The 21,699-nt window shown below is 44.5% G+C and overlaps 1 protein-coding gene across 3 annotated transcripts in view; it reads left to right on the plus strand.

Annotated features, from left to right (window-relative positions):
* Positions 1–21,699, plus strand: part of ERLIN2 (ER lipid raft associated 2) — a 44,237-nt gene that overhangs the window by 16,599 nt on the left and 5,939 nt on the right. For all 3 annotated transcript variants that reach the window (XM_075601401.1, XM_075601402.1, XM_075601403.1), the window contains 4 exons: positions 9,057–9,130; positions 10,272–10,330; positions 12,177–12,268; positions 15,298–15,387. In XM_075601401.1, coding sequence (XP_075457516.1) covers positions 9,057–9,130; positions 10,272–10,330; positions 12,177–12,268; positions 15,298–15,387 — 315 coding nt within the window. The remainder of the gene's footprint in view (positions 1–9,056; positions 9,131–10,271; positions 10,331–12,176; positions 12,269–15,297; positions 15,388–21,699) is intronic.

Below are 21,699 nucleotides of genomic sequence, written 5' to 3' on the forward strand. Positions count from 1 at the left end.
CTCCCCCCTCGGGCCACCAGCGAGGGATACCACCATGGTTGATGGGGTTTTGGTCTGTGGGGTGTCGGGTTGGGGGGGGGTTATTGATGTGGGGCGGGGATCCATTCATGGCTGACTTCCGTCCTACTCACCCTGGCCCAGGGTTTGGCTCGGACTGATTGACCGATCTCCTGGAGTGGCCCGACAAGCCGTTGGCTCCCACGGGTCTGAACTAAGACCGGGGATGAGCCGATGTGCTACCTTTCTGAACCCTGGTCGTCCCGATCCTGGACTCAACCACACTGGTTTGACTCTTTCTTTTTACTGAGAGCTGATCGTGACCTATCAAGATGGATGGCTGGGAGCCGGGGTCTAGGCGGATAAGAGCCCCTCCATGGGGGATAAAAGTTATGTTTCATTCATGGTTTGTCTGTTTTTCCCCTACAAATATCTGTAGGAGTTAATTGGTCTTTTATTAAGGCGACCTGTGAGTCCAATCCACAAGAGTTGGATGACGACCCACCATGAACTAGTGAGATTGCTGCTCCCTATTTAGAACAAAAGCCCCCTTATGGGACCATAGAGTTATAACATTGCCCCCCCTTGCCTCCTTCCCTCCCACTTCCCCCCTCCTCCCCTAATATGTTGCAAATATGCCATCATGTGTTTTAAATATAATGGTTACCTGTTGAAATCCTAACCCTATGCGCACACTTTCATTGTGACAAACATAAGCCACTGACGGTGCCATCACCCAATATGGCCCTTGGGGCTGAGGTGACGAAAGCCAAAAATGAGAACTCGTATCCCACTCCCCAGTTCTACCCCCCTATCCCACCACTTGTCTCTGGCAATAGAGTTGGAAACTATTAGGTGAATGTGATGTTCCTTCACTAACTACAGACCCCCGAGACCACAGATGTCTCCAAAGTGCTATATACCCACCATTCCAGTTACTAGGTTAACTGGTTCCCTTAACTTAGTGCTCTTTTCTTGCCCTCTCTGTATTCTTCTGTTGTCCTTTCCCCTATGGCCCCCTCCAGCACCCCCCCCCTCCCCCTCTGTCGCTCCGTCCGCTAGAGTCAACTCAGAAGCTACAAGGGTGACCCTATTCTTCTTTCTACCTGAAAGATTAGGGCCGTGTAAGGTCCCCCATAGTGGGAAAATGGGAAACCTAGAGTTATTTTAAATTGCTTGGAACTATGGCTAGTAATACCTATATAAAGATTATATCACTGAATGTTAAAGGGAGTCAAACCAATAGGAAGAAGAGACTGGCCTCCAGGAGCTCAAGAGGGCTAAGGGAGATATTGTCTTCCTTCAGGAGACCCACTTCAATGTCCATGACCCCCCCCCAACACATTCAGACATATTTTTCCTTTGGGATTGTACCCTTCATTTAACAGAGGCTAGGAGTGGCGATTTTGATTAAACAAGGTACGCCTTTTTGCACCTAAAAAGTCATCACTGACCCTGAGGGCAGATTCTTGATAATACACGTGCACTATCAAGGTCAGCGGTAACCCTAATCAATCTTTACTCACCAAATGAGAACCAAATGGAATTTTTAAGGGCAGTCCTACAATCTATTGAACCTCAATATATATCTTCCCTTTTGGTGGGGGGAGACATGAATATGGTTATCAACCCCAAAGTAGGCAGATTCACTATCCCGGGACAAACCCATACAATCAATATCCAAAAAAGGCTAAGAAATTTAGAGATCTAACAAAAGAATTTTCCCTAACATCTGGAGGGCTCAACACCAGAACCAATGTCACTATACTTTCTACTCTACCCCACATCAGACCTACTCACGAATAGACTACCTATTCGCCACGAAAAATATTTTTCATGCCTCTTCCAACTCGGATATTGGCATTTGGCCCAATTACCTGGTCAGATCACACGCCAATTCACCTGCCCTCATCCTCCCCTTTGTTAAACCGCACTCCTTCCACTGGAGACTAAATGGCTCCCTTTTGAATTACCCTGAAATAGAAAAACAAATTAAACTATCCCTGATTTGAGTACTTTAATATAAAGGATCGGTCGCATCCCCAGCGACTCTCTGGGAGGCCCACAAGGTAAAGATTAGAGGTTACTTAATCTCTATCGCTTCCCACAGGAAGAAAAAGAAATTGAAACTTTATAAAGAACTAACTGAGAAAATTACAAAGAGAATTTATAAGTCTCTCGGTGGCTAGAGTTGATGTTGAGAGAGCCCTGAAATGGACCAACGAACAGTATTATGATAAAGGAAACAAGGCTGGCAGACTCTTGGCGAATAGACTCGGGGATGCGGGTCAGGTCACAAATTGCTGCGATTTTAAAAGTAAAAATGGTGCTGTTAAAACAAAGAAATCGCTCAGGAATTAACGAAATTCTAGACAAAACTATACAATTTAAACCCCCCGAAGGTTAAGTCCCAGCTTTTAAACTGTGAGGCAATCTTGAAATATTTAGAAGACTGTAATCTACCCCAACTAACTAAGTCCGACTCTGACGCTTTAAATAGCAATATCACCCAGACTGAACAAACTGACGCAGTGAAATCACTAAAAGCAAACAAAGCCCCAGGACCGGACAGGTTCACCAACGCCTATTATAAAAAATGTCTTACTAACTTATCTCCATACTTGTTGGAGATGTTCAACTCCTTTTTAGACGGAAAACCAACCCCGCCCACCATGTCCTCTACAAGTCTAGCTCTCATACTATGCAGTGTGCCAGCTATCCACCAATATCCCTGCTCAATACTGACCAAGATATATAGCAACATTTTGGCAAATAGGCTAAATCCCATCGTGCCAAGTTTGATCCATATTGATCAGGGGAGATTTGTCTCTGGAAGACAAGCCTCGGACAACACCTGAAAAATAATCAATATTGTGGACCATGTCGACATCCCGGCAACCAAGGCAGCCCTACTAAGCCTTGATGCAGAGAAGGCGTTCTTTAGAATTGACTGGAAATTCTTGGACAGCACAATGCAGAAATTTGGTTTTACAGGCCCCTTTTTAGAAGGCGTCCGAGACCTATACCAAAATCCAATGGTTATGCTCAAACTCCCAGGAAACGATCTGGGCTCGATTTTAAAAATAAGAAATGGAACCAGACAGGGTTGCCCTCTGTCTCCTCTCCTCTTCGCATTATCAATACAACCCCTGGCCTCAACTATTAGAGCAAATTTAAACATCCAGGATATTATAATTGTGAAAATAAAATACAAAATCTCTATTTGCAAACACTAATATTACTATAATATAATATATAACACTAACCAACCCACAAGCGCCACTACTCAATCTCCAAAAGGTGTTAACTGAATTCGGAAAAATCTCGGGCTACAAAACTAAACACGACAAATCCGAGGCCCTTAATATGAACCTCACGGCGCCCGAAATTAAACTTCTTCAACTAAATTTTAGCTATGGATGGAGTTCCTCTCTCATTAAATATCTGGGAGTAAATATGACTAGGCACTATAAATCCCTCTACCAATGTAATTACCCACCCCTATTTGCCAAGATCAAAAAAGATTTAATGGAATGGGGGAGATTCCGGATATCATGGATCGGGAGAATATCAGTCAAAATGAATATACTCCCCAGGTTATTATATTTTTCCCAGACCCTCCCGGTCCTTATTCCCGGGGGGGGGGGAGAGGGGGGAGCCATTCCTCCTCCCTCCCTCCCCCCCCCAGTCTCTTCTTTTCTCTTTCTTCACCCTCTGTCCATACCATAGGATATTGCCTTGACAGTGCTAGTTGGCCCACTCTCGCCAACTGAACCTGAAACCTACGCACCCACTTCTAAGCCTACAGATAGTTACAATACGGTCCAGATTACCTAATGTTATGTCCACTGTTTTCCCACACTACCATTTTCATTGAAAGTGTAATTGTATGTTTCTTCTTCAATATCCCTGGTTGTTGTTTATTCTCTGATTATTCAATAAAAAATATTTTAAGTAACATTTAAAAAAAAAAAGAACGATATCAGTTGATCTGTGAGGTTTCTAACACCAGTCAGTGCGTTCTGCAGTTCCAAAAGAGAATGATGTGAAAATTATGGTTCATCTGATGAGATTTTGTGCTGGATTAGTCCTCCCTAACTCCCACCGTTCCTAGTAGTTCAATTGATGCAACGTACTTGATACATTGGTGCTGTGAAATGTACCCACCCATTACCAGTCTTGGTGCCGATTAAATGACAGCCATATTTACTAACCGGCACCAAGTTACTATTCACTTACATAGGCAGTAGAGTTGCCTTACAGTTCTTTATTTTATTTATTTTATAAAATATTTTACCAGGAAGTAATACATTGAGAGTTACCTCTCGTTTTCAAGTATGTCCTGGGCACAGAGTAAAACAAATAATACATGGTTACAAGTACAGTTACATAAATGAACAGGGTATAGATTATATACAAGACATTGCATGCACAGTTAAAGAAAATATATATTATGGGCGAATGAAACAGTTACAGACCAGATTAAAATGTGAGAGAGCCTTAGATTTGAAAGAACTTAAACTGGTGGTGGATGTGAGAGTCTCTGGTAGGTTGTTCCAGTTTTGGGGTGCACGGTAAGAGGAGGAGCGGCCGGATACTTTGTTGAGCCGTGGGACCATGAACAGTCTTTTGGAGTCTGATCTCAGATTATAAGTGCTGCATGTGGTAGGGGTGAGGAGCTTGTTCAGATAGCTGGGTAGCTTGCCCATAAAGAATTTAAAGGCAAGACAGGAAAGGTGAACTTTGCGCCTAGACTCGAGTGATGACCAATCTAGTTCTTTGAGCATTTCGCAGTGATGTGTGTTGTAGTTGCATTGGAGAACAAAACGACAAATTGAATTGTAGAGGGTGTCAAGTTTGCTAAGGTGGGTTTGAGGTGCCGTGCCATATACTATGTCTCCATAGTCAATAATTGGCATTAGCATCTGCTGTGCGATACGCTTTCTGACCAGGAGACTTAGGGAGGATTTGTTCCTGTAAAGTACCCCTAGTTTGGCATAGGTCTTGGTTGTCGGGGTATCAATGTGCATTCCGAATGTTAAGTGGGAGTCAAACCATAAGCCCAGGTATTTAAAACTAGTGACAGGGGTTAGGGTGGTGTTAGTGTTGGTTCTAATTTGGAGCTTATTCGCTGGAAGCTTCAAAAATGTAGTCTTGGTCCCAAATACCATTGTTACTGTCTTGTCAGTGTTTAAAAACAGTTTGTTTTGGGAAATCCAGTTTTCGAGTCTCAAAAAGTCAGACTGAAGTATGTGTTGAAGGTCAGAGAGGCTAAGGCTGTGTGCATATAGGATTGTGTCATCTGCATACATGTGTATTGAGGCTTCCTTAAAAGCTGTGGGAAGATCATTAATGAACACTGAGAAGAGTAGGGGCCCCAGAGCAGAGCCTTGCGGGACACCACAGGTGATATCCAGGGGGTTGGAGTTAGAGCCTGAGATGGACACATGTTGGGATCTTCCTGATAGGTAGGACTGAAACCAGTTTAAAGCATGCTTCCCTATTCCAGAGCTCTGGAGTTTGTTAAGCAGGATAGCATGATCAACTGTATCAAAAGCCTTTGCAAAATCTAGGAATACTGCACCAGTGAGTTGTCCCCGTTCCATTCCACACTGGATTTCATTGCAAACTTTTAGCAGGGTAGTTACGGTGGAGTGTTTGGGACGAAAGCCAGATTGGAATTGGCTCGGGAAATTTGTCTTGGTATAGTAATCGCTTAATTGGGAGTGGACACATTTTTCCATGACTTTGGATAGAATTGGGAGAAGTGAGATTGGTCTGTAGTTTGAGACAGTGTTTTTGTCCCCACTTTTGAAGATTGGGACAACTCTGCAGCTTTCCAGGTCTTAGGAATATGGCCTGCAGACATGATAGAGTTGACTATGGAAGCAATTGGTTTGGCAATGGCTGGGGCACCAAGTCGTAGGAACCTAGATTGTAGTAAGTCAGGTCCACATTGGCTGCTTAGTTTTAGTTTGAGGAGCGCTTGTGTAATCTCCTGTTCAGATACTGGGCCAAATTGAAAATTGTGGGCAGTGTTGGGAGGGGGTGGGGCTATGTGGACACTCCCAGGATGAGATTCAGGTTTGTGGTTTGGGCTGCGTTTTGCTAATAAGTTAGTGGCACACCCCACAAAGTAATCATTGAATGCATTTGCAATGTCAGTGGGGTTTGTCAGAGTAATATCCCCCCTTAGTGATATTACTTGGTTGTTGATGGTTAGGAGGCTGGAATATATTGTTGATAACCTTCCAGAAGTTAGCTGGTTTTGATGTATTTTGGTGGAGATTGTCAGAGTAATATTGTGCTTTTGCGTGCCTTGTTTGCCTTGTGCACATGTTCCGCAGGCATCTGTAGTGATTGAGATCCTTGGTAGTGCCAGTTACTTTGTAGCTTTTCCACAAGGTATCCCTGAGCTGGTAGAGTGCAATCAGGTCAGATGTAACCCATGGAAGATGGGCCCCCCTTACCCTTATTTTGCGTAGTGGAGCATGGGTATCACAGAGTTTTAAGAACTCGGACTGGAAATAGTCGAGCGCAGAATCAGGGTCGGGAATTAAATCGATTCTGTGCCATGGGCAGTTGGTAAGGTCATCCAGAAACTGTTGTGGGTTAAAGTTTTTACATGTTCTAGTGAGGAGAACTTTAGGGCTTGAATGGGGCGTTTTAATTTTCCTTACACAGTACACTATTGCATGGTCACTGAAAAATGTCAGGAAGGATGCCAGAGGATTGGATTCTGCTGGGGTTTGAGGAGAGAATCCAGTCTAGCAAGGAATGGTTATGCGATTTCAGGTTTGTCCGTGTGGGTTGGGAAATGAGTTGTGATAGCTTAAGTGACTTGAGTTGTATCTGGATTTTATGGTTTTTAGGGTCAAGCCAGTTGAAGTTGAAATCCCCAAGAACTAGCAGCTCACTCTTCTCGTTCAGAGAGGAAATGGAGCCAAGAAACTGGGTGATATCAGCCAGGCATTGTAGAGGGGCTTTAGGGGGGCGGTAGATGCCAGCGAGCAAGATGAGCTTAGAAAAGGGGAGGCAGATTTTGCCAACTAGAGTTTTTCAAAAGAGGGTGGACTTGGTGGGCAATTTAACAGTGTAAATTGTAAGGTGACTGCAATATAAAATAACACCCCTCCTCCTCTCTTTTACCTATCTCTCCTAAAAATGGAGTATCCCTGAATGGCGATATTTGCATCAGGGGTTTTAGGGGTTAGCCATGATTCTGTAAGAACGATGGCTTTGGGTTTATGCATAAGGCACCATGCCCTTAGTTCGTCCAGTTTGGGCAGCAGGCTCCGGATATTTATATGGGCGACAGATAGCCCTTTTTGGAATTTAAAGGTGGAATTCTCAGGGGCATGGGACAGATTTGAAATGGGAGGAGCTGGGTTAGGCTCAATATCACCTGCTAAAGAGAGTAATAGTATGAGCAGAAATTTGGGTAGTTGTTTGCAACTTGTAAATTTGTGGTGTTTGCCATTAGAGTGAGCAGTGGTTGGTGTGCTGGTTTTTAGAGTTGTCCACCAACATTCCGTAGATAGTGCAAGGCTTTTGAGTTGTCCAGGGTGTATGGTGATGTTGGGTGTGGGCCAGGATGGAGGAGTTTGTAGTGGATAGAGGGAGTAACATCTCCATGAGGCCAGGAGAAAGAAAAAAGTTAAGATACATAGCAGGTTCATGATGCCAGAGGTAGGCAGCTCTGCATGGAGCTGTTGTGAGCAAAGTGAGTGTGTGCAGACTAAACAGCAGGGGTGTGCCTGTTCCTTGTCAAATGTTTTGCTGCATTGCAATGCTAGAGTCAGTTCTGGGTTTCAGTGGGCTGAGTGGGCGTGGGAGTTATTTTTGTGCAGTCAGTTTTGGGAGAGGCTGCAGTGAAATAAGTTGTAAAGGGGTGTGGGGTTAAAATATGCAGGTTAACAAGCATGGGATCAAAGTGTGGTCATATAAGCTCACCGTTTGTTGCCTTGAGTAAGATAGTTTGCAGAAAGGATGCAGTCCTCAGTCACCTCTAGTCAAACTGTAGTCTAACTATTATTGTCACTTTAAATGCATCACTCTTAAGATGCCAATGCTATCCTGCCAATGCAGGGGGATATGTGTTTTATACATCTAAAGCAGTCACATGACCCTCCCCCAGCCACCATAAATCAGCTTGTTCCAGTTGGTCAATTAACAGCAAACAGTTAAGAGGGGGAAGAAGAAAAAAATTCCACCTTTTGATATACAAACATACCAAGAGAGCAATAGTACAAGCCAGGAGAGTAATTCTTTCAAAACAGGACTTGCATATCAGGGACATACCAAGAGAGCAATAGTACAAGCCAGGAGAGTAATTCTTTCAAAACAGGACTTGCATATCAGGGACATACCAAGAGAGCAATAGTACAAGCCAGGAGAGTAATTCTTTCAAAACAGGACTTGCATATCAGGGACATACCAAGAGAGCAATAGTACAAGCCAGGAGAGTAATTCTTTCAAAACAGGACTTGCATATCAGGGACATACCAAGAGAGCAATAGTACAAGCCAGGAGAGTAATTCTTTCAAAACAGGACTTGCATATCAGGGACATACCTGTGAAGAGAATGCAATTAGATCCATGTCATATCTGCTGAGGTTTGGCAAGTACGGCTTCAAATGTGTTAATTTTTTTGATCCTTGATAAAATAGACCCTGCAGTGCCATCATACAAATGGGTGAAGCTGAAGGAAATTAAATCCTATCCATGTCTCGGCTTCCTGCGTCTGCAAACTAACATTCAAACATTATTTCTTTTTTAAAGGTAACAGGAATCATTCAGATGAAGATATTTTATACAGTTTAATTTTGGGTTTGCCCTTTTTTGGGGGAGAAGGAGGGAAGGAAGGAAACAGGCTCATATGCTGTGTAACCTCTTCCCAGTGCCGGGTGAGAATTCCGCTCTGTTCTAACTAATGGGGAGTAAAATCTTTCCATTGCATGGAGGCGGCATTGCAACTTAGTGAGTAAGGGCACTGTCCCTTTATAGGAGGCAGCAAGTACAGGGACCGACCCCCTGATCTTACTGCTTCCCATTTCTAGATCAGATAGATGAGAATCTGAAGCTGGCGTTGCAGCAGGACCTCACCTCCATGGCTCCCGGACTCATCATTCAGGTGACTATACCCACTGTCCTGTCTCACAATACCCCCCCTATAACTTTATTTCGTATAGAACTTTTCTCCCAATGGCTTCTTCACAATTACAGTATAGTACCCAGTACGCAGCACCTCGGAATTGTTAGAGACACAGTCCCTGCCCTGATGAGCTTACAATGTTTTTGGTGCCTGAGGCACGGGGAGGTAGTGACTTGCCCAAGGTCACAAGCGGCTGACACTGGGATTGAACCAGGTTCCCCTGATTCACACTCAGTGTCATTGTTTAGTCAGTATCTTTACTCACTGAGCCACTCCTGTACCTTCAGTTTTTGAAGTGAAACTTCTTTGGGCACACATACCACATGAGCGAAATTGCCTGGCAGTGAATGGATTTGATGGAGACGGAAGTCACTGGTGACGTCACTGCTGGCAGAAGAGGCCGTCAGTGCTGCCAGCATCCACCAGGGGGAGTCAGGAGAGAGGGGGGGCAGGACACGGAGAATAACACACACCACACAGGGAGACACACACACACAGAGATAGACTTACACACACACACACACACTGACACGCACACATACACACTGACTGACACACAAGTAATTCAGTTACTATAAATATAGAAGTGCAAATAGCTAAAACACGTGTTCTAAGTCAAACTTCTTTGCGTTTTGGCACTGACATTGTGTTTTGATTTTTAATTGAAAACATCACCATCACAAATACAATTACTGTGACAAAAGACAAGAAGTTTCACTTAAAATGCACGGGATTGGCACACACACACTTTTTTTTTTCCATTGCTTTTCACGGCACAATACACTAGCAGATTTCTATAGACACCAAAGGGTAAATTCTGTATACCCAGGAGCAGCATTTTGGGGTATTTTTCCATCTAAAAATCCCAAAACTTCCCCTTTTGGAGTATCAAGAATTTACCCCTGCAAATCAAAGAATGTTTCCGGACATTCATAAATATGGCCGCCTTGATGCCTCTTCCCAAAGCGTTAAGCCACGTTTTAATGTTACGCAATAAAGCATAAGAATGAAACCTGTGGCTATAACCCCTTCGCTGCCAGAGACGCTAGCCATGCATCTGGCACTCTGTGTTACATGTCGACCTTCTCTAATGACCCTCTTCCTCCCTGTTACCTCGCAGGCTGTGAGAGTCACCAAACCCAACATTCCTGAATCTATCCGGAGGAACTACGAGCTCATGTAAGAGGGCAAGACGCTGCCGCGATCTCCAGCAGCGCCAGAGAGACTTTACTGTGGTGAAACAAAACTACTTCCAGCCATCTTGGGGCTGGATTCACTAAGCTCTGTTGAATCGGAGGGTTGGGATTAGGGAAAGAACGTGATGTTGCCTAATGTCTGTTGTTTTTGCCTGAGCTCACACCTTATTCTCTAAAGTAATCGTATGCAAAGACAATATTGGCTGTGATGGAGTTCATTAGAATAGGGTTAACGTCGTGGTTATAGTCCGGTTATTCCAATAATGTGACATCGTGGAAGTGTTACTGTTACTCCCATCCAAACACTGAAACCGGGCTTTTGCAAAGGAGTGAGGGGAAGGCGGAGGGGGATTGAGGGAGAATTGGAGTGTACATCCGTGAATGTGGAGGGATGTAAATCAATGGAAAACAAATACACAAACCCTGAGCTGGACCCAAACGGCTTGCAATTTCTTAGTGACATTCTACATTTCGATCCCCCGTTTGACAAGAAAGGAGTCATTTAGTTGCATCTTTTGATAAAATGATTCTGGCCTGCTAACCCCGTCAAGGTAAACACCATGTCACCAGGCACCTACGCTCAATGTATATTATTTCTTGTTGTCTTGTGGACCAAACTTGGTGAAATATGTGCAAGTGCCTAAAGGGTTAAATGAATGAAGCAGAATGCTATCTGTGATTCCGTGCAATTAAAGCTGTCAGAACAGAAACCGGGCTCCCTTGGCATTTTGAAGGAAAAATGTGAGTGCACATGTTCCTTAGTGATGGGTAATAATATGCACACACAGTAATTCAATGGGCCCTGTCCTAAATTGGTGTCACACCCCTCCCCCTTTCACAATTGCCCTCTTTCAGTGTCAGGGTGGGAGTAACGCCAGAATTGGGTATAACTTTAAATTAATGTACAGTATTTTCCGGCGTTAACCTCAACGGAGCTTAGTGAATATGTGGTAATAGCTGTATAAGCTGATGTGCTGCTAACTACAGGTTATGCTGTTCCTGCCATTATCAACTGCTCTGGGAGGCGCCCTGCAGCTCTGGGAGGCGCCCTGCAGTTCTGGGAGACACCTTGCAGCTCTGGGAGGCGCCCTGCAGTTCTGGGAGACACCTTGCAGCTCTGGGAGGCGCCTTGCAGCTCTGGGAGGCGCCCTGCAGTTCTGGGAGACACCTTGCAGCTCTGGGAGGCGCCTTGCAGCTCTGGGAGGCGCCTTGCAGTTCTGGGAGACACCTTGCAGCTCTGGGAGGCGCCTTGCAGCTCTGGGAGACGCCTTGCAGTTCTGGGAGACACCTTGCAGCTCTGGGAGACACCTTGCAGCTCTGGGAGACGCCTTGCAGCTCTGGGAGACGCCTTGCAGCTCTGGGAGACACCTTGCAGCTCTGGGAGGCGCCTTGCAGCTCTGGGAGGCGCCTTGCAGCCCTTTGACTTGAACAGGATGTAAGGTGTGTTATGGTAGGCGGCTTTGTAAATATGAGCCAAGGAGAGCTCACCAAGATCACCCACTTCAATGTCCACATGCCTACCACTAAGCAGTGACTAGCAGCCAACCATGATTAGTGATGGATAAGTGGTAGCAGTGGCTTGTAGTGGTTCTAGGCCTGATTGAGATCTAAACATTTATGAAAAGTCCTTTCCGGGCCATGTTTTAGAAAGATTTGTGATTTATTTATTTTTTGCTTGCAAAACAGAAATGGATGTAGGCCCTTATTTACCGAGCCGTTTTACCACAAGCACACGTTCGCTGTGCCGGAAGATCAAGGGTCTGGAAGGTGTCTTACAGCAGAGTACTACTTAGTTAATATGGACCGATGTCTCTTCCCTTTCTTTGTAGGGAGAGTGAAAAGACTAAACTTCTGATCGCAGCTCAGAAGCAGAAAGTGGTGGAAAAGGAGGCAGAGACGGAGAGGAAAAAAGCTGTGATCGGTGTGTATTAAAATATATACAGCAGACCATCAAAGGTGTGACCGGACATAGCGTTCCTATAACAAACCGGCTGCCACTGAATGGACTTGTTAGATCGGACTGTTCAGTAGTACTGCTGAATCGGAGATTTAAAGGTTCAGCCCCTTCTAGGGTGAAAGGGAACAAAGGACAGGGATATGTTGGTTTATTTTTTAAAAGGTGTGTAAGTATATTTAAACATTTACAGCAGGGCCCCGGGTATACGGCGGGTTCCGTTCCAGAGGCCTGCCGTATAGTGAAAATCGCCGGAAAACGGATCCGGCGATTTTCAGTGCTGCGCATGCACAAACCGGCATTTTCGCCGTTCTGCGCATGTGCGACCTGCGGTCCCTTCTCGGTGCCGCCGTATCAGCGGATCGCCGAAAAGCGGGGCCCTGCTGTATTTCATCTTTTGCCATTGTGAACGAACAAGCATTGGAGGTTTTTTTTTTTTTTTTAAAGAATCTTTATTTCAACTTTTGGTAATAAGACCGTTGGCAAATTTTCAAACTGTATTCTAATTTGCAAAAATATTGGCACACTTTGTTTTGTTATCTGGGATTCCAGAAGGGTTTAGCTATTTTTTGAAGTGAAACTTCTTTAGTGGCACCTCATTCCTAATGGGATAAAAATGGATTGTAGGGACAGAAAATGAAACGGATGTGACGTCAAAGTGCTGACGTCACAGTGCTGGCAAATGATCGCCGCCGCTCCTAACAGGCGCCGCTCCCCCCACATGGCCGATGACATATGCGGCTTCAGCCATTCCAACCATTCCCCCCACACGTCCGCCACCGTTCCCCGCCCACTACATCTAACTGCCGCCGCTCCCCCCACACAGCCGCTGACATGTGCCGCCGGCGCCGCTCCCCCCCCCCCCACCCGCTCAACATTTACCTTAATGCTCCTCCACACCGGCAGCCGTCCCCCTCAACACATGCGCAGAGGCTCTGTCCATAGCCATGTTGTGGATGGCAGGTTTCGTGGGGGTGTGATTGGCAGAGGGCGCTGCTGCGAGGCAACGGTGATTGGCTGTCGCTTCTCGCCGCTGACGATTGGTTGAGGGGCTGTCAGTCGGTTAAGGGGTCCCTTCATCCCTATCAGCCGGCACGGGCTCTGCGGTGCTGCCCGCTGTTACATGGTGGGGTAGCTATCTGAGGCCGAGGCTCCACCCCCTGCCCTTTCGCTCCTGCTTCGGTAACAGGAGGAGGGGGGGGGGACCACCGTGTCGCCGGGGGGCTGGCTGCAGCAGGACACACAGCCGTGTCCGCAGCTCCCCCGGGGGTAGTGGGAGTCGGGAGGAGGGGGGTGTGTGGGGGAGCGCACAACACAGAGACATTCACACAACACAGAGAGAGAGAGACATACACTGACTGACTCGCACTCTCACACTGACTGACTCGCACTCTCACACTGACTGACTCGCACTCTCACACTGACTGACTCGCACTCTCACACTGACTGACTCGCACTCTCACACTGACTGACTCGCACTCTCACACTGACTGACTCGCACTCTCACACTGACTGACTCGCACTCTCACACTGACTGACTCGCACTCTCACACTGACTGACTTGCACTCTCACACTGACTGACTCGCACTCTCACACTGACTGACTCGCACTCTCACACTGACTGACTCGCACTCTCACACTGACTGACTCGCACTCTCACACTGACTGACTCGCACTCTCACACTGACTGACTCGCACTCTCACACTGACTGACTCGCACTCTCACACTGACTGACTCGCACTCTCACACTGACTGACTCGCACTCTCACACTGACTGACTCGCACTCTCACACACTGACTGACTCGCACTCTCACACACTGACTGACACGCACGCGCACACACTGACTGGCACGCACGCGCACACACTGACTGACACGCACGCGCACACACTGACTGACACGCACGCGCACACACTGACTGACACGCACGCGCACACACTGACTGACACGCACGCGCACACACTGACTGACACGCACGCGCACACACTGACTGACACGCACGCGCACACACTGACTGACACGCACGCGCACACACTGACTGACACGCACGCGCACACACTGACTGACACGCACGCGCACACACTGACTGACACGCACGCGCACACACTGACTGACACGCACGCGCACACATTGACTGACACACACATACTCTGACACACTGACTGACACGTGTGCCGAGCACGCGCGTTATAAGTCAATTTCTGTGACAAAAGGCGAAGTTTCACTTACTATGCGCGTGCACAGCACACACAGCTTTTTTTTACTCAGCCCGAACACTGTACGGTTGTGAGCTTTTCTGCGGTATGATTCCCAAATGAACACTTACAAAAAATTGTGTGTGTGTGTGCGCGTTATAAGCTTTATAACTTGTCTCCTTTTTATGTACTTTTCTACTGTTCGATTTTTATGGCTAAACTGACAAAAATATTGAACTTATACATTTTATTTAAAGTATTTGGGTAGACCGTGGTGCACATGTTTTACTGGCCTATTCTTTAGGTATCGTATTATTTATATAGTGCCAGTTCAGCTTTACAGAATTGCATAATACATACAAGCGCACACTGGGGGATAGGAGTCCCTACACTGCAGAGCTTACATTCATAGTGGTGTCGGGAGACATACAGAGAGAGAAGTACATTGAAGGGCAAGTTCCAGGGTTCATGTGGAGAGGTTACAGCTCTATGGAAATGCTTTGTTTTGGAGACTTTTCAGTTCTTGAGGATGGAGCGATGATGAGATCCAGAGTTCTGGGCAGATAATTGATGGAGATTTCAGGTGTAACTGTAGTAGACCCACATAGGACCAAGAAGACCGCCTTGAGCGTAGCACAGGAGACAAGCAGGTACCTTGTGAGGTATGAGAGAGCACAGGTGTATACGTAAGGGGCAGAGAAGTGAGGAGCCTGGAAGGAGAGGCAGAGAATGTAGAGCCAACGGTCTTTCCCAAATGACACAAAGTTTCAGATCATTCTCATTTCTTTTTCGAACACAGAGGCGGAAAAAATGGCCCAAGTTGCAGAGATTAAATTTGGCCAAAAAGTGATGGAAAAGGAAACGGAGAAGAAGATTTCTGAGATTGAAGGTGAGTTTTAGAAGCTTCTGGTCTCTCATTGTCTGGCATATGAGCTCCATCTATATTGGGGGACCGTTGAAAAGGTGGAATTCCATCCAAGGACCAATGTGAACTGAAGGCAGCACCACGTTTAATAGGTTAAGTGTAGTTGATTTGCACATTTAAAAATAAACAAATATTTGGCAGGATTTACTTTCTTTATGGAATATCTTTGTCATGAGAATGTTCAGATCTACAGAAAAAATATATATGTTTGTAAATTGGGAAAACTATTAGGCTATGGTTTAAAAAAAGGTAACAAACTCTGCATCTTAAAGTACATCACGGATAAAATACCCGTGTGTGTGTATGTAGGTCTTCCACAGCACAACAAACCTGCTTTATTCACATCAATGTCACATGACATGCAACATTTCCTTGTACATATGTAAGTATATCTTCAGAGCAGTTTACAGAACATACAATATAGGGAATGATAATACTATATGGGCAACACACAATCGGACAATAGGAAAGGAAATACCAGAGATTATGTGTGTGTATGTATGTATGTATATATATATATATATATATATAGATAGATAGATAGATAGATATATAGAGATATATATATATATATATATACACACACACACATATAATATATATATATATATATATATATATATTCCTTACCAGGCAGGCCAGGAGTCCAAGACCACGCAGCAAGAACCGAGACAGCACTCAGATTGATATCAAATATAAATGTATTGAAAAAAAGGCACATACAACCGACATTTCAGTCATGAAACAGGACCTTTCTCAAGGGAGTGCTTACCCTTATGTGACAAAAACCACCATTATATACCCACATGCAAACAGTGATAGGTTAACAACCTGCCCCTCCTCTCAGAATCAGCTGAAAGCAATTATACACAAAACGGAAAGCAATTATACACAAAACGATCTAAATGACATCATTGCTATGCAATCTATAAGACCAGGAGTGTCTGAACTGAAAACATTAATGAGCATGAGATAATGCATCCTGAGGGGGCACAATACAGTGTGAACACCAAAGTGCTGAATAAAGATAAAAAGCAAGATATAAAAACCATGAGTGTGTAGGCAAGGAAGGGAAAGGGGGGGGGTTTAGACAGGGGGGGGACAAAAACAAAGGAAACTACAAGAGGATAATGGGAAAGGGGAAGGTAGGAAATGAGGGAAAGAAACCAGACAAATTAGAAAAAAATTAGAAAAAAAGGGGGAATCATAATAAACAATAAAGACCAATGGGTATACTGAGGGCCATGTCAAGGACAATGGCAGAAGTGTATAGGGGAGGCAAAAAAGGAGCGTATGTAAGATAAACTGATAAGGTTGAAATAATTAAATAAAGCAACTAAGTCTCAAGTCCTCGTTCAAGCCATAAGGTGACAATGTCCTCAGATCGTGAATGGCTTTGGCCTCCAACTGGAGCAGCAGTCTGTCACGATCCCCACCACGTGTTGATAGGTTCGCTTGTATAATCGGCATACATTTCAGCGACGAAAGGCCATGACGGTGTTGTTTGAAATGTCTCGCCACTGGGAGGAGTTTAAGGTCATCATCAGCATTTTGGTCCAGGAGTGCCTTACGGATAGTTGACCTGTGCACAGCCATGCGTTCTTTCAGCATGCGGCTTGTTTTGCCTATATAGTAAAGGCCACAAGGACATTTAATAAAATAGACCACAAACTTCGACTCACAGGTCATAGCAGTCTTAATGCCGATGGATTTCCCACTATGTGGATGTGCAAAGGACTGGCCGGTCTGTAGAAGACCACAGTTGATGCATCCATGGCATTTGTATACACCAGGTTTTCGCTGAAGCCATGTTGTAGCATTGGCATATTTGGTAGTCGGATCAGCCTGCACAAACATATCCCTTAAGTTCCTTCCACGGCGATAGCACATTCTTGGTGGTGTCTGACAGATGCTCCCAATTTTAGGATCATTGGCTAGAATGTTCCAATTTCTTTTAATACTGCGTTTAATAAGATTGGACGAGGTAGTGTAAGTGCTGCTAATGTTAATTGATTTGTTATCAATTATTTCTGTAGAAGATAAAAGCAGGGAAACCCTGTCAATAGCCCGTACCTTAGTTAGGGCCACATTAACTTCCGATCTTGAGTATCCCCTATCCAAAAACCTCTTAGCCATTTTCCATAATGCATCTTCGACCAGCATAGGGTCACTAGTAATGCGTTTGACCCTTAGCATCTGAGAGAATGGGAGTCCTCGTTTCAGTGGTTCCGGATGGTGACTCAAAGCACACAGAAGAGTGTTTCTGTCTGTAGGTTTGTGAAAAATCTCAGTCGCTGGTCTACCATCTTTTTTATAGACCACTGTGTCTAGAAAGGGAATACGGTCCAGGCTGTAATTAACAGTAAACCGAATCGTTGACGGTATCGAATTCAAGTAACAGATAAATTGTGTCAGTTACTTCTCCTTTCCACGCCAAATTAGGAAGATGTCATCAATGTAGCGGGTGTAATGAACAATATTGTTGGAAAAAGGGGCATCGTTAAGCAAATGCAGTTGTTCATAGCTATCCATAAATAAGTTGGCGTATGCCGGGGCCATATTAGAACCCATCGCAGTCCCTGTTTGTTGAAGGAAGAAATCCCGTTCGAACCGGAAAAAGTTCTTATGCAGTATAACATCAATCAAGAGGAGAACAAATTCACTTGGAGGCCCATCATATCCCCCAAGATGGGAAAAGTGATCCCGAATGGCCTCCAGACCCTCAACATGTGGGATATTGGTGTAAAGGCTGGAGACATCCATGGTTACCAGAAACATGTCTGAGATGTCATATGCTATCGTGCCTAATTTGGTGATTAAGGCCGTGGTGTCCTTCACAAATGATGACATCTTCGCAACCATAGGTTGCAACAGATGGTCCACAAATTGAGAGAGTGTGTGACAAAGTGATCCCATTGCTGCAATGATTGGTCTGCCTGGCGGGTTGACGATGGACTTGTGCACCTTCGGAAGTACATAGATTACAGGGACTATGGGGTGGTCTTGGGACAAAAAAGTAGCGGTTGCCTCCGATATCCATGAGTTGTTAACTCCTAAGCGGATAATGGAGTCTATTTCTTTTTTTATAGACAGAAGTAGGATCGCATTTTAATTTTTTGTAGTGATTGGTGTCCATTAATTGTCGCACAATTTCAGCTCGATAGTCAGTATAGTCCATCAGGACAATACCCCCGCCTTTATCAGCCGGTTTGATGATAATCTTGTCATTAGACTTCAGGGATGCGAAAGCCTGTTTCTCTTCGACAGAGAGGTTGGAGAAACTCCTTTTGTGTTGCTTGATGTTATTACGAGTGTCTTTACCCAGGAGTCCCATAAAAGTGGTAATGCTGGGATTACTCACAACTGGATCAAAGGTGCTCTTAACCTTAAGTTTTCTATCAACATAGGTCATCTGATCAGCAATAGTAGGTACTACCTCAGTTCTAGAGAAAAAATCCTTAAGACGTAACTGGCGATCTATTTTGAACATGTCAATTTCCCAGCGGAAAGGGTCCTGTGAGGTGGTCGGGACAAACGACAGTCCCTTCTGGAGAACACTGATCTCTGCGGTTGTGAGGAGGTGTGACGACAGGTTGTAAATCACTTCCTCCTGGGATGTTCTCGCTGCTTCTTTGCCTTTCTTTCCAAGGGACCTCTTCTTCCCGGTACCTCTCCTGACCGCTCTCCTACGTTGGAATCCGGAATGGGTGGCTTGTGCCGCCACCTAAAAAAGGATCGGAGTGTGTCCCTTCTGGGGCATCCGAGAAATCTGTGTCACTCGTGTTGTTACCAGTGCCTGTTCCAGTACCTGGAGTCTTCTTAAAGCGTGAATAGGTTATTTTTCCCATCTTGGGGGATATGATGGGCCTCCAAGTGAATTTGTTCTCCTCTTGATAGATGTTATACTGCATAAGAACTTTTTCCGGTTCGAACGGGATTTCTTCCTTCAACAAACAGGGACTGCGATGGGTTCTAATATGGCCCCGGCATACGCCAACTTATTTATGGATAGCTATGAACAACTGCATTTGCTTAACGATGCCCCTTTTTCTAACAATATTGTTCATTACACCCGCTACATTGATGACATCTTCCTAATTTGGCGTGGAAAGGAGGAGGAACTGACACAATTTATCTGTTACTTGAATTCGATACCATCAACGATTCGGTTTACTGTTAATTACAGCCTGGACCGTATTCCCTTTCTAGACACAGTGGTCTATAAAAAAGATGGTAGACCAGCGACTGAGATTTTTCACAAACCTACAGACAGAAACACTCTTCTGTGTGCTTTGAGTCACCATCCGGAACCACTGAAACGAGGACTCCCATTCTCTCAGATGCTAAGGGTCAAACGCATTACTAGTGACCCTATGCTGGTCGAAGATGCATTATGGAAAATGGCTAAGAGGTTTTTGGATAGGGGATACTCAAGATCGGAAGTTAATGTGGCCCTAACTAAGGTACGGGCTATTGACAGGGTTTCCCTGCTTTTATCTTCTACAGAAATAATTGATAACAAATCAATTAACATTAGCAGCACTTACACTACCTCGTCCAATCTTATTAAACGCAGTATTAAAAGAAATTGGAACATTCTAGCCAATGATCCTAAAATTGGGAGCATCTGTCAGACACCACCAAGAATGTGCTATCGCCGTGGAAGGAACTTAAGGGATATGTTTGTGCAGGCTGATCCGACTACCAAATATGCCAATGCTACAACATGGCTTCAGCGAAAACCTGGTGTATACAAATGCCATGGATGCATCAACTGTGGTTTTCTACAGACCGGCCAGTCCTTTGCACATCCACATAGTGGGAAATCCATCGGCATTAAGACTGCTATGACCTGTGAGTCGAAGTTTGTGGTCTATTTTATTAAATGTCCTTGTGGCCTTTACTATATAGGCAAAACAAGCCGCATGCTGAAAGAACGCATGGCTGTGCACAGGTCAACTATCCGTAAGGCACTCCTGGACCAAAATGCTGATGATGACCTTAAACTCCTCCCAGTGGCGAGACATTTCAAACAACACCGTCATGGCCTTTCGTCGCTGAAATGTATGCCGATTATACAAGCGAACCTATCAACACGTGGTGGGGATCGTGACAGACTGCTGCTCCAGTTGGAGGCCAAAGCCATTCACGATCTGAGGACATTGTCACCTTATGGCTTGAACGAGGACTTGAGACTTAGTTGCTTTATTTAATTATTTCAACCTTATCAGTTTATCTTACATACGCTCCTTTTTTGCCTCCCCTATACACTTCTGCCATTGTCCTTGACATGGCCCTCAGTATACCCATTGGTCTTTATTGTTTATTATGATTCCCCCTTTTTTTCTAATTTTTTTCTAATTTGTCTGGTTTCTTTCCCTCATTTCCTACCTTCCCCTTTCCCATTATCCTCTTGTAGTTTCCTTTGTTTTTGTCCCCCCCCCCTGTCTAAACCCCCCCCCCTTTCCTTTCCCTTCCTTGCCTACACACTCATGGTTTTTATATCTTGCTTTTTATCTTTATTCAGCACTTTGGTGTTCACACTGTATTGTGCCCCCTCAGGATGCATTATCTCATGCTCATTAATGTTTTCAGTTCAGATACTCCTGGTCTTATAGATTGCATAGCAATGATGTCATTTAGATCGTTTTGGGTATAGTTGCTTTCAGCTGATCCTGAGAGGAGGGGCAGGTTGTTAACCTATCACTGTTTGCATGTGGGTATATAATGGTGGTTTTTTGTCACATAAGGGTGAGCACTCCCTTGAGAAAGGTCCTGTTTCAGGACCGAAACGTTGGTTGTATGTGCCTTTTTTTCAATACATTTATATTTGATATCAATCTGAGTGCTGTCTCGGTTCTTGCTGCGTGGTCTTGGACTCCTGGTCTGCCTGGTAAGGAATCTACATTTTATTCAATATTATATAGGACAAGCACCGGCTTTCTACCTTTATTGCGAGTGACATCTGCCTTTGTACATATATATATACATATACATATATATATATATATATATATATACACATATGTACATATATATATATATGTACATATATATATATATATATGTACATATATATATATATATATATGTACATATATATATATACATATATATATATATGTGTATATCTGTGTGTATATATATGTGTGTGTGTGTATATATATATATATATATATATATATATATGACACACACACACTAGGTGGCGAGTAGATTTTTTTTGTTCGGCGAGTAGATTTTTTGGTGATTTATCGACCACTGTGTGAATTCATT

The sequence above is a fragment of the Ascaphus truei genome, chromosome 5, assembly GCF_040206685.1.
Source record: "Ascaphus truei isolate aAscTru1 chromosome 5, aAscTru1.hap1, whole genome shotgun sequence".
Classification (NCBI taxonomy): Eukaryota; Metazoa; Chordata; class Amphibia; order Anura; family Ascaphidae; genus Ascaphus; species Ascaphus truei.